Consider the following 13,329-nt stretch of genomic DNA (forward strand, 5'->3'; position numbering starts at 1 on the left):
TTCAAGAAGTTTTTTGATGCAAACTATGATGGAAAAGACTATGACCCTGTAGCTGCCAGGCAAGGTCAGGAAACTGCAGTGGCTCCTTCCCTCGTCGCTCCGGCACTTAATAAACCGAAGAAACCTCTTGGCACTAGTAGTGCAGGTAAGAAGAAAACTCCATTTGCAAATAATAGTAGCCCAGGTATACATGCATTTAGCATTCCAGCTAAAATTTGTTGAATTATCTGTTGTTTGAACCATTGATTTTTAACTGACCTGTAGCTGACCCTCAAGTGAGTTTTCAGTGGTAGAAAATCACACGAGAGGACATTGCCCATCTTTTTCCTGTGGAGCAGCTGGTGGATTTGAACCACATACCTTTTTATGTTGGCTGTGCAATTCCTTATCACTTAAGTCACCAGAACTCCATAGGTTAGCTATAGATTCTGCTTTTCAGGGGCATTATATCAGGGTGCTACATCTTTTTGAGGGCCATGTGGCTGTGCAAACAAGATCATGGATTCTGGCATTAGACCATTAAAGTTTATTTTTAGGTTACTGCACTCCTGTGTAAGATATTTTAAATCTCACTTAAATGAGAATTTTAAGGGTTGTTCTAGGGGGTTGCTTAGAGATCTGAGGAGTTACTGGTTTGTTTGTTTTTAAAATTTTTTATTGTATTGTTTTTACGTGTACCGTCAAATCTGATCTGACTAGTACAGGAGGAGATTGCCCCCTCATTCTCCAGCAGAGCATCTGGTGGATTTGAACCGCGTACCTCTGGGATTGCAGTGCAGCGTCTTGCCACTAAAGAGTTACTGTTTTGCAATGCTTTCTAATTGTACAAACTAGAAATCCCTTCAGGCTCTTATGAAGGAGAGGAGAGCTTTAGTTTAATTATAAGGACATTTCATCACACTCGGATGGAAATTTCGAATCAAGCCTGAACTCTCTCCCAAAAGAGGAAGACTTTTCTAGCTATCTCTGGGACTGTACTTGGCTGTCTCCCTTATCATCCTTATCAGTTACTTAGGCTTTCTTATCCAGGCCTAGAACACTAACTGTGTATGATGATAGCTAAGGTACAATTTTAGATCTTCAGAAAGTTTTGGCCGCTAGTAGATTTTCTAAAATATCTGTAATAGAATATTCATATGTATACAAATGCTAATTCTTTCCCAGAAGGTAGTAGGGACATTAGTTAAGGTAACTTTGAGAGAGGCTAAACCATCTGGTAGGTAGACTGAGTCCTTTTTTATTCTTAATACCTTTATTGAGACGTAATTCACATTCCATAAAATTCACTCATTTAAAGTGTAATTCATGGGTTTTTGGTATATTCAGAGTTGTAAATTCACTAAATCAATTTTGGAACATTTTCATCACCCAGCAGAAAAACCTCATGCTCATTAGCAGTCATTTAACATTTCAACCTAACTCTCCAGCCCTTGGCAACGTTCTCTTTCTGTCTTGAAAGAATTTTATATTCTGGAAAATATATTCTATATTTATAGAGAAATGAATACACTCCTAGGATATAACCGAGTCTTTTGTGATTCTTCTTTCATTTAGCATCATGTTTTCAAGGTTCAGCTGTATTTTAGCTTGTGTTAGTATGCCATTTCTGTATACTGCCAACTAATATTTCATTTTGTCGATATATCTTCACCATTTCATGGGCTTTTGACTTTTATCCACTTTTTGGCCCTTAGCTGCTGGACATAGGTTTTCATTTTCTTAAAATATGCTAAAATTACATACTCTTAGAATGGAATTGCATGGTTGTGTGCTGTGTTTAACTTTTCAGAAATGCCTGTTTCTTAGAGTAACTACATTCCTGTCAGCAGTTAAGTGGATTCTAATTTCTCCAGCTATTGAGTACATTCATTCCTTAGTTACTTAGAATTGCAAAAGTGTTAGCACTGCATGCATTTCATATTTTAGATACTACTGACAGTCTAGTTGAGACTTTTATCAAACATTCGGTCATTGAGATAAACATATACCAGAGAGGGCTGTGCAGAGGAAATGGCTGTTACTCTGGGTAAAAGGCCATATGGTTACTGAGTTTGGAGTGGCAAGGTGATCAGCTATTTTTAAGCCTAGTTCAGAGTTTGTTTTTATTACTGGTATGTACTATTAAATTGGACCTACTCCTAGCTGATCCTCCAGTGGGTTTTCAGGGACAGTGAATTTCATGGGAGGAGGTTGCCCATTCTGCCCCTGTAAAGCAGTTGTATTCAAACTGTGTGCCTTTAAATTAGTAGTGGGGTTTCTTACCTCTAGGCCTCCAGAGCTTCTTTAGTGTATATACAAGCTCTATGAAATAATTGCCGAATAAATGAAATAATGAGTAATATGTTTACCTTGAAGGCATACGTCTTGTTGTTGTTGATTGCTGTTGAGTCAATCACAACTCATAGGGACCCTATGAACAAATGGCCTGAAGCCTTTCTATAACTATTGACATTTATCAAAGTTCATAGAGTTTCTGGAGGCATACTATTTTTATCTGATATGTAGATGATATGGCCCCTTACTAGTTTTTCCTTGTCTTTGCCTGTTTTAGGTAGTTTATATTTGGCTAAGTCAAGTAATCTAAAAGATGAGCAAAATTTTAATTAGTGGTAAGAGTAGACTTTATTTCCCTTTTGGCTTCCTTCTGCTTCCATATCCATGAAGCCTAATAGGAAGCCTGAGTTAAGAGACATTTCACTTTCCAGATAGGAACCATGTGCACCTGGCAACAGCTGGGACTTTGACTCACTCCGGTTGTGAAGTTTGCATTAGCTTTGTGAAGTGCTTCATATATAGATTTGGTTGGAGGTGAGTCATGGTAGAGCATCTGTATGTAGCAGGTCTGTCGCTATCATATGTGATAGCCCTCATCACCCCAGCAGCAGAAATACCTCATCAAAGGATTTACTCTCAGCACAAAAGATCATGGTTCCATTGGTATTTAACTTTCCTTAGAAAGAAAAAGCACATGGGCAAATGTGGAGCTCCTATATTGTTTGTGCGGGCTTTCTAGCATGGGTTAGTTCCCTACCCTGAGCACTGTGGGCAACACAGTGCACAGCTGAGGTGGCTGCAATTTTTTTCTTGTTGTCTTATGGATCTCTTGTTGTCTTTGAAATTTTTCATTTAAAAATTCCCTCTTCCCTCAGAGTGATTCCTTTCGAAATTCTAACAGATGCCTTTATAGAACTGGAAAAATCAATTCATTGGAATTTCAGGGGGGCCTCAGAAGACACCCCTAGTGGCTGAGTTGTAAGAAGTTGCACTGCCAACCCAAAGGCCCATGATTCAAATCTACCCGCTGCTCTGTAGGAGAAGGATGGACAGTCTCCTGTGCGATTTACTCTCTCTGAAAACCTACTGGAGGGTCAGCTATGAGTTGGTCCTAACTGTGATGCATAAAAACAGTAACAATAATTAGAACAATCTTTATCATACATTTAGTAATTTCTAAACATATTAGAAAGCTACTATAATCAGAACACTTTGGTACTGATAAATAAATTTATAGATAAATGGAATAAAATTGAGAGTCCAGAAATAAACGTGTACATCTGTGACTAGTTGATTTTCAACAAGGATGCCAAGTCCATTCAAAGGGGAGATAGTATCTCTTCATTTAATGATACTGGGGCAACTAGATTACCACATGCAAGGGAATGAAGCTGGACAACAAATAGATGAAAATGAGCCCAAAATGGATCAGTAGTCTGAATCCACAAAATTCTTAGGGGGGGTTATTTTCAGACTATAGGTTTTTTTGATGTAACACTAAAACTATGAGTACCAGAAGATAAAATGTATAAATGAAACTTCATCAGAATTAACATTTATACTTCATAGGACAGAAAGTTCTGTTAGCTTGTCGCTGTTATGTGCCATCAAGTATACTCCAGTTCAGTAGTGACCCTGTGTACAAGAGCTCTGAACCCTGCTCTATCCTGAGCCAATTTCATCATCTCTGACCACCTGCCTGCATTACCCCACTCACTGAGTCAATCCCTTTCATTCAGTGTCTTCCTCTCTTGAGCTTCCAAGAATGATGTTTCTGTCCAAGGGACTAGTCCCTCCTTGCAACATGCCCTAAGTGTCAGACATCCTTGTTTACAAGGAGCAGCCTAGTTTCACCCTTTCCAGGAAGGACCTGTTTGTTCTCTTAGCAGTCCATAGCATATTTAGTACTCTTTTTCAGCACCGCAACTCAAAAGCATTGATGATTCTTCTATCATCCTTAGTCATTGTCCAGTTTTCTGATGCATAGTAAGTAATTGCGAAGACCATAGCCTGGATCAGGTGCACCTTAGTCTCTAGATTGACAGCATTGTTCTTCAGTACTCTTCAGTCCTTGACCACAGATTTTCCAAGTGCAATTCATCTTTTGATTTCCTGGCTGCTGGTACCAAGAGTGTGGATTGTGGAGCCAAGCAAGCTAAAGCTTTTAACAGTCTCATGCTCTTCACCACCTGTCATGATGCTGCCAGTTGGCCCAGTGGTAAGAATCTTCGTTAAAATTACAATAAAATAGTTTTTCAAAAAGAACTTCTTCTTCCAGGAATTGGAATTTGTTCCTAGAACTATCCGCTCTCATTTGGATCCCTACCCAGTGCTCACAAGGTCTAAAGCTATACCGTATGACTTCTGTCACTGCTCTTCATCATGGCTGTCCAGCTTCTTGCCTACACACTAAGAATGGATGTTCCATGCCTCCCTGAGTATCTGAACCATCTAGAAACCTTTCCATTTTAGAACACTGAGTTTTACACTCGCTGTGTGCCCTTGTCATCAGCCCTGCAGCCAGTGTTCTTTCTTCCCTTTCTGATATGCACCAGTGATTACTGTTATGGGTACAAATGATGCAGAATCCAAGCACCCTATTCTTGTCCAGCAAAAAAGGGAGGTGGGTGGTGATAGTAATCTAGTTGTTTAACTCGGCATCAGTTAAGACATTATCAGATAAATTCCTGGGAAAAATAAAAATGAAACAGTAACCATATGACCTAGCAAGTCTGCTTACAGGTATCTGCCCCACAGACTTGAAAGCAGGAACTCAAAACAGACCAGCTACAATAGCTGAAGGGTGGGAACAACTCAGGAGACCATCAACAGATGAGTGACTAAATGAGATGTGTATCTGTACAACATTGAAATGAAGTCCTGATCCAGGCTGTGAAAACATGCTAAGTGAAATTAGTCAGAGAAAAGGATGAACATCGTGTTACCCCCACTCAGGTGAAATATCTAGACAAGGCGAAGACATAGGACTATTAGTTGCCAGGAGTTGAGGATGGGGGAGGGGGGGAATGTGAGAAATTAACTATTGACGGTGTACTACACTTCCCTTTGGGTGACAGAACTTTTTGGAAAGGCGTACTGGGGATTGTTGTCTAACATGGTGAACGGAATTGATGGCACTAACTTGTACTTATAAAACTAGTTAAAGTAGCAAATGTGTGGTTGTATGTGTCTTACTATATTTAACAAAGAAAACTTCACACATCATCCAATCCTCTTTCAGCTCCACAGAGGCCCATTTCAACACAGAGAACTACTGCAACTTCTAAGCCTGGCCCTGGTGTGGTGAGAAAGAATCCTGGTGTGGGCAATGGGGATGATGAAGCAGCTGAATTGATGCAGCAGGTAGGCACCTTCTACATCCAACACACATGTCACTTCAGGGGAAAGGCCACTTGGCATTGACTGTTGGGAAGACTTGTCAGTGCTCTGATATGCAGGCCTGCATTGTCTGATTGTCAGAACCATGCCTGTGAATCTGAGCGCTCCAGGCGCTATGAAAGGAGCAGGAGTGTGAATATAGGAGGGAAAGAGGACAGATCAAGCATTTCTGGAACCTGCTAAATTGATAAAAACTGATTTTCATGGAATAGAAACTAGCTTCCAAAATGAAACCTCATGGGGTGTTTGTTGAATGCTGTCTGGATTCTCTGGGATTTTAGTTATCTCCTGAATTTTGGCTCTGAGAAAAGAAAAATAATGGTTCTTTTCTGAATAATAATAATGGTATTAAAGGTCCTGCCCTCTTTGTTCTGAATCCCAGCTGTGTCACTTTTTTCTGCCTGGTACAAGTCCATTAACCCCTCTGCAACTCATGTAGGAAGTGGAGCAATCCCATTGTTGCTGTGAGGAATCACTAGCGATTTGAGAAGGGAAATTGCTGTGAAAAGCGTTTTATGGCTGTGGTTCTTTCCTCATAGTTTAATGATTTTGAATTGTCTTGGCTTTTTCAGGATTAGCTAAATACCCTTAGAATTTTTATCAGAGGTATCTATTAGAACAAACTTTGGCTTTTTAGAAACATTCTCTTTGCTTTTGAATAATTCTCTGGACTCCAGTTTTAAAATCATTGACACCCTGTGATCCTAGTGAAGTTGGGACTGGACATTTTTCATTTTCTAGAAGCCAAGTCCTAAAATCTGAGAGAATTAACCCTCGTTTAGGCCACAATTTCTTGATACCTATGTCTATGCTTTTAGGAGGTTGGGAACATGAGCGCCTACCCAAAGATCACATTTCATTTTTTGTTCTCTAGTTCTAGTTCTTGTTCTAATTGCCTTGGGAGTGTCATAGTAACTGGGTCAGTCTTTCTGTTGATATCATAAGCACCCTTGGGGTACTGTCATTGGAGGACCAAAGTCCACGAAAGTAAAGCTTTTTTAGACTTGGACTTATTTTGTTACTGTATGTGCTATTGAGTCACCCACAACTCGACCCTGTGTACAACAGCTCTGATCCCTGCTCTACCCTGAGCCAATCTCACTCACTCCGACACACCTGTCTCCACTACCCCAGTCACTGTGTCAATCCATTTCATCCTGGGTCTTCCTCTCCTCCACTGTCCCTCCACCCTTCCAGTAATGGACTGGTTCCTTCTGGCCATATGCCCAGAGCATGTGAGATGGAGCTTTCCTAATCCTTGCCTCCAAGGAGCAGCCTGTTTGTTGTCTTGGTGGTCTGTGGTATGTTCAGTATTCTACTCTAGCACCACAGCTCAAAGGCATTGATTATTCTTTTCCTTCTATTCCTAGTCCTCTAGTTGTTGTCCAGCTATCTGATGCATAACAAGTAATTGTAAAGACCATCACCTGGATCAGGTGCACCTTAGTCTCCAGACCTCCATTGCTCTTTAAAACAATAGTGGGGTCCCTGACAGCCAGTTTCCCCAAAGCAATGCATCTTTTGGTTTCCTGATTTTGGTGTCAGAAAATGTTAAAGGAAATAATTATTAAAAACAAAAAAACAAGAGAAAAGAGTTGTTAAAGCCAGGGTGAAGTAGCCACAGGCTGGTCTTGTGCTCTCAGCAGTAGAGCCACATGCTCTCCAGTCTGCCTGCTCTATCTTGTGTTGCATAGATTGGGATGTCCTGACTCTGCTCTTTTACTGGGACAAGTTTGCGGACCTCTCTGAAGCCATGGCCTTATGTGGGAAGCGGGGGCTAGTAGTGCTTTGCCTTCTGGATACATGAGCTGATAGATGTTCGGTCCCTAGAGTGTGTTTGGTAACAGCACCATTGGGATAAGTGATGATGGGATAAGTGGCAACTCTGATTATTATAGTCTTGGTAGAGTGAATAAATTCTGAAGTATTTTTAGAAGTTCAGGGTTTTTTTTCCCTTGGAGTGGGGCACTCATACATAAAATAATAACAGAAATAGTGAACATTTTTAGAGTGCTTTTGCATGTACTCTTCTTAGGTCTTTTTTAGTCCTTGGCGTCAGTCCTATGAACTTCTACAGATAAGAACCATGTGGCTCTGGGAGGTTAACATAAGCTAGATTTCATGCATGGTGTATCTAGCTCCTGAGCCTAGGTAAGTCATTGCTGAAATACGGAAGTGAATGAATAGAGGAAGTTGTGTGGGTCGCTAGACTAAAAAAACTGTGGCTTTTTGGTTAGCATCCTAGTACTGTATGGCATTATGCCACCAGAGCTCCTTAGATTTTTTTTTTTCAGTAGGAACCTGAAAATTGTTCCTCCCTTTTAAGACTTCTTTGGCTCCACAAGTGGAATCCAGAAGGCTTGATGCCCTTGAGGATATGTAGGCCAGAGAAGATGTTCATGGCTTGTTGGATGACCACTGGAGAATGTCTATCTGGAGGTAGACCTTCTCCAGACTGACATTCCATTTTAAACTGCTTTGACCTCCCTCTTCTCAGTCATTAATAACATGTGCTTACAAAATCTGTTCTCTGCTTTGTGGACTTAACGTAGTTGAAGATCTTACAGTGTTGGACAGTACTTCTTTTTCTGTACTTAAATACCCTACTTTGGGGTAGCTGATAAGTTCAAAGGAGAAGGAAAGTAGCAGCAAAGCCAGAAGTAGGGAGAGGTGGGGGAAGTGGATGGCTTAGCTTTGCCAGCCACCAGGTTAAGGTAGTAGTACTCTTTTTTTTTTTTTTAAATTATTTATTTATTTATTTTTATTATTTTTATGTGTACCGTCAAATCAGATCTGACTGGTACAGGAGGAGATTTCCTCCTCCTTCTCCAGCAGAGCATCTGTTGGATTTGAACTGCGTACCTCTGGGATTGCAGTGCAGCATCTTGCCACTAGGCCACCAGAATTCCTAAGGTAGTTGTTGTTACGTGCCGTCAAGTTGTTTGCGACTCATAGCGACCCTATGCACAACAGCCCTAAACCCTGCTCTATCCTGTGCCAATCACATTGCCTCTGACACACCCATTCCGAGTACCCCAGTCACTCAATCAATCCACCTCATAGAGGGTCTTCCCCTCCTGTGCTGTCCCTCTACTCTACCCAGCATGATGTCCCTCTCTAAAGACCTGTCTCTCTTTTAAAAGTGTTATTAAGTATTTTCTGGGGCTGATAAAGGAATAGTGAACAACTGTAAAAAACCTTGTCTAGAACAAGGATTTTGATAATGAATTTGTAAGTTAAAAGCTTCTCCATCTTAGTACTTCTTCACTGCACATCATGAAGAGGACGCTTTAAGTCCTCCCTCAGACAGAATTTGATTCCTGCCATTGTATCACATTGGGAGGCCAGTCCACTGCTTGTTTCAGTTTGGGCAGCAGCTTTTGGAAGTTTGGGCTTACATGGTTTCCATGATGCCTACCTTCTGGCTCTCAGAATTCTGGCTTCCCTAAGGATCTTCAACTTTGGATTGCTGCCATAGCCTGCCGTGTTGCTCTGTGCTTTTGTTGGGCAAGTATGCCATGTACTTTTTGTTCCATAGTAAAATTGACTTACTTGTCATAAGTTTGAATATGTTCTAATGACAAGGAGGATGCACCACGGTTAAAGTACAGAAAATATTGTGAAGGATACTAAATACTTTTACTATTCTCAACTAGATATAGGATTCTGATAATCTATGGAAATTCCTTAGGGATTGCGGGAGGATCAAGGAGGATTGATTTTTTTTTTTTTAAATTTTTTTTTTAGGATTGATTTCTTGATAATTCCTTTGTTGGAATCATAATTCCTTACGGGGACTTTTGGAGCAGCCCATACCATGTGTGTGGGCCAGTGAGATGTTCTGTGGAGCAAGCTCCGGAATGTAATTGCCTCTTCCCTATGTCTCCTGTCTTCTCTCCCTTTTGAAGATTCTCAGAGGGAGAGAGGGAGGTACCAGAACCTAACGTCAAAATGCAGCTCTTTGAGAGACATGATAACACCTCCTCCCAAGATGACAGAGATAAAGAACCAGGGAGTTTTCTGTGTCCAGCCTTCTCTTCGTCCTTGCTATTAGTAAACTTTCTCTGGGCTTCCCCTAGTCTCTGTTCACTTACGTCCTCGGGGCCAGGTTCCGTTTCAGTGTGCATGATAGGAGTTCCTGTTAATGATTTTTGATTGTCGACCACCTTGTTGGGCTGGGCTGTGTAAGTTCTACTTTTTTATTTGTCTTGGACTGCCCTAGTTTTCCCCTGTTAACCATTCCTTAGTTCTTGTATGTTCTGAGATATGCTGTGCCATTTCCTGGGTACTTTTGTTACTGTCAAGGTTGCTGTGAATAAGTCCATTTTATCTGGGGCTGAAGAAAAGGGACAAACGAAAGTGGGAGTTTATGGATGTTAGTTTGGTCAAAGAGCTTATCTCCTTTTTGTTTTAGAAATTTGATATGTTGCTGATACATTTATATGAGTGTCTAATAGTTTTTAACATCTTGTGCAGGTCAACGTATTGAAGCTTACTGTTGAAGATTTGGAGAAGGAGAGAGATTTCTACTTTGGAAAGCTAAGGAACATTGAATTGATTTGCCAGGAGAATGAGGGGGAAAACGACCCCGTATTGCAGAGGATTGTGGACATTCTCTATGCCACAGACGTACGTGTTGACATGTGGATGTTTTCCATTTTGCCTCCTAAGGAAAAATACATTTTATCTGTTGGTTTCAGCGAACTTTGTCATGCTGCAGTGTGGCTTTCATCAGAAGGCTTCATGAATGAATCTTCAGAGTCAGCCAGATGACACCTGTGTCCAGCAGTTTCTGCCTTGAAGTATTTGAGTCTTCGAGGCAGGAATAGGACAAGGAGGTGGCTGGTTTGCCCTGCTTCTGTAGTATGTGTCCACTGACCACACCCCTATTGTATGTACTCCCTCTCACCCTGCATCTGAGACTTCTCTATTGGAGATATAGCCACCATTTTAGCCAGGGTCCCAGAAGTACCCTGAAGAATGACACAGATGGCATTTTGGTGTTGTCTGCCCACAGCTGTCAGAACAGTCTTGCTATTTCATCTAAGGAGCTCACCTGGTTTGCATTCTCTCAGTGTTTTGAGGTTAAGTTTCATTTGGCTTATATGTATTATGGGCTGAATCTGCTAACTATTCCTGATAGGTTCTCTAATCAGGAAAGACAGTTTTCTTAGATTTACATTTTGGTCTCTTGCTGTGTCCACTATTTAAAGACCTTTATTTTTATGATACTTCATACCTAGAAGGGACTGGAGGATCAAGCTAGACTTAATCTCAAAACTTGTTCTGTAGTTTGTGTAGCACATTACACAGACATAAGGTAATATTAATGCTGTTACCAGCACCTTCTAAATAGATCTGGTGGATTTTGGAAAACTAAGACAAATGACTGAAGAGCTGAGAATTAGTTCAGTAAATTTTTACATCTTGTTTGGTGCTAGATAATGAAAACAGTACTATAGATAAGGATCCTGTCATATCTCATGGTCTGCTCTGAATATTATTTATTTTTAGCCACAGTTTACTGAAATAATCCATTAGGATTCAGTTAAAAAAGTTAGAAGGAGAAGCCTGCTTATTGTGGTAGTTTAGTCATTCCTAATGTGTATGTGCCAAATGTTCTGAAATGAATGAGTGACAGAGATGGGAAGAGAGTATGTGTGAACATGTTTGAGTGTTGGGACTTAGGGGACTTTTGGGGTTCCATCAAAGGACTGTGTAAAGGAAGAACAGTCTGTGTAGGACTTGCTGAGAGGAGATGGTGTCAGGTGCTGAATTTTATGAATAACCTTTTCAAGGATTTTTGAAGGTACCTTAAAAAACCAAACCCCAAACCTAATAACTTTATTGAAGTTTGCACATATTTCAAGTCTATCATTTGCTAACCTGATATGTGAAATCATTGCCACAGTCAAGATGATGTACGTGCCATAATGTTTGAAACTGAATTTGACTGTGTTCAGTTTTTGACTTATGTGAGATGTGATTTCACTTTGCATGGTTAAATCAAGATTTCAAACCAGTGGGAATTATTCAGCCATGGCTGACAAGTGAAGTCTGAACAGAGCTGAATTTGTAAATGGGGGTGTACTGGAATGTTCACCAGGACAGGAAAAGTTACTGGTCAGAGCCTGTGGGAGATTGGATTATTGCCAGGACTGAGGAGACTGACACACATTCAAAGTGGCATGGTTGACTGCCATCTTTAAGTCAGAGTGTTGTCTCTGGCTGTGTCTGTCAAGAGATTTGGTGATGATACAACAAGCATGCAGCCCTTGATTCTGAGAGAGAGAGAAAGTTTCTAGCAGGGCACTGAGCTGTAATTTCCCCCTCTGTGGTTATCATTCTGGTCCACTCCCTTTTGGCAAATTTAAGCCCGTTCTAGTTTCACTTCACTGACTATGACCGCACCTGGAAGAGTCAGCCTGAAGTCCTGGGTTAAATACCAAGTGCTTGATGGAGATGGGAGGAACCTTTGAATTTAAGAAGTTTTAAAAATGAGGAGAGGGAGCCCACAGTAGACACTGGCCTTCATTCTCTATCAAGTAACAGCCTTTCTCCATTTCCCATTGTAGGAAGGTTTTGTGATACCTGATGAAGGCGGCCCACAGGAAGAACAGGAAGAGTATTAACAGCCTGGACCAGCAGAGCAACTGAATTCTTCACTCCAAATCATGTGCTTAACTGTAAAATACTCCCTTTTCTGATTCTTAGAGGACTCACTGGTTTCTTTTCATAAGCAAAAAGTACCTCTTCTTAAAGTGCACTTTGCAGAAGTCTCACTCTTTTTTCCATAAGTTTGAGTTAGGAGCTTTGACCTTGTAGCAAAGCAGTATTAACATCTACTTGGTTCACCTAGAAAACAAAGAGGCCGACCATGGGCTCCCTGTGTGGTTGCTGGAGAAGGTGTCAGCAGAGAAATAGACTGAATTCAATTTGAAGTTCATGTGAAATCTTGGCAGAGAACATATAAGAAATAAATGCCTTAAGAGTATTTAAAATGCTCTTCCTTATTTCCAAATGTAAAGTGTAACATGCCAGATGATAATTGTGTGTTGGACGTTGTTTAGGAAGGAGGGCTCGATCTTGGAACCTTTGTTGGAACCTGCTGTTGGTCAGCCTTGCAGGACTGCTTAAATCCTTGGAGGCCGAGACATTGGCCCAATGGTAAAGTTCTAAGAATTGCTCTGTGAAGCCATTTGGTACCACTGACCAGTTGCATCCTTGATTAAAAAAAAATGAAGAGAGATTGTTGCCCACATGAATAGAGAATGTGTTTCAGCCCTGAGATGTTAGAAAACGCCTATTTTCAGGGAGCTTTCTTTTCTCCTTAAGATTTTCCCAATTATTTCCCAAACTACTGTGTATTGTGTATTTTGGGAATGGTGTGTCTAGTTTGTCAGTCTTAACACCTGCTTGGGGAACTTGCCCACTTCTGTGGGATTTAAGTGGGGGGCTGTGTCCCATTTTACTGTTTCTTAAAGTTTACATGTAACCTTTTTTTCCTTCTCTGCTCCCTTGCCCACTGGGAATTCCTCTTTGTTGGCTTCTTAGCATTTTCTTCTTAGAGTGATGATGATGCTGCAAGTTCTTTCTGGACCTCTGGCAATGGGAGTGAACAGTGAAGGCTGTCCCTACCTTGGGATCTGCAGGGCT

General features: G+C 40.9%; 1 protein-coding gene across 1 annotated transcript in view; it reads left to right on the forward strand.

Annotated features, from left to right (window-relative positions):
- Positions 1-12,305, forward strand: part of MAPRE1 (microtubule-associated protein, RP/EB family, member 1) — a 28,846-nt gene extending 16,541 nt beyond the window's left edge. The window contains exons 3-6 of the mRNA XM_006881689.1: positions 7-145; positions 5,516-5,637; positions 10,150-10,302; positions 12,249-12,305. Of these exons, the coding sequence (XP_006881751.1) occupies positions 7-145; positions 5,516-5,637; positions 10,150-10,302; positions 12,249-12,305 (471 nt within the window). The remainder of the gene's footprint in view (positions 1-6; positions 146-5,515; positions 5,638-10,149; positions 10,303-12,248) is intronic.
- The last annotated feature ends 1,024 nt before the right edge of the window (positions 12,306-13,329 follow it).

This window comes from Elephantulus edwardii, unplaced genomic scaffold (genome assembly GCF_000299155.1).
Source record: "Elephantulus edwardii isolate Elephantulus edwardi_28Jun2011 unplaced genomic scaffold, EleEdw1.0 scaffold00015, whole genome shotgun sequence".
Classification (NCBI taxonomy): Eukaryota; Metazoa; Chordata; class Mammalia; order Macroscelidea; family Macroscelididae; genus Elephantulus; species Elephantulus edwardii.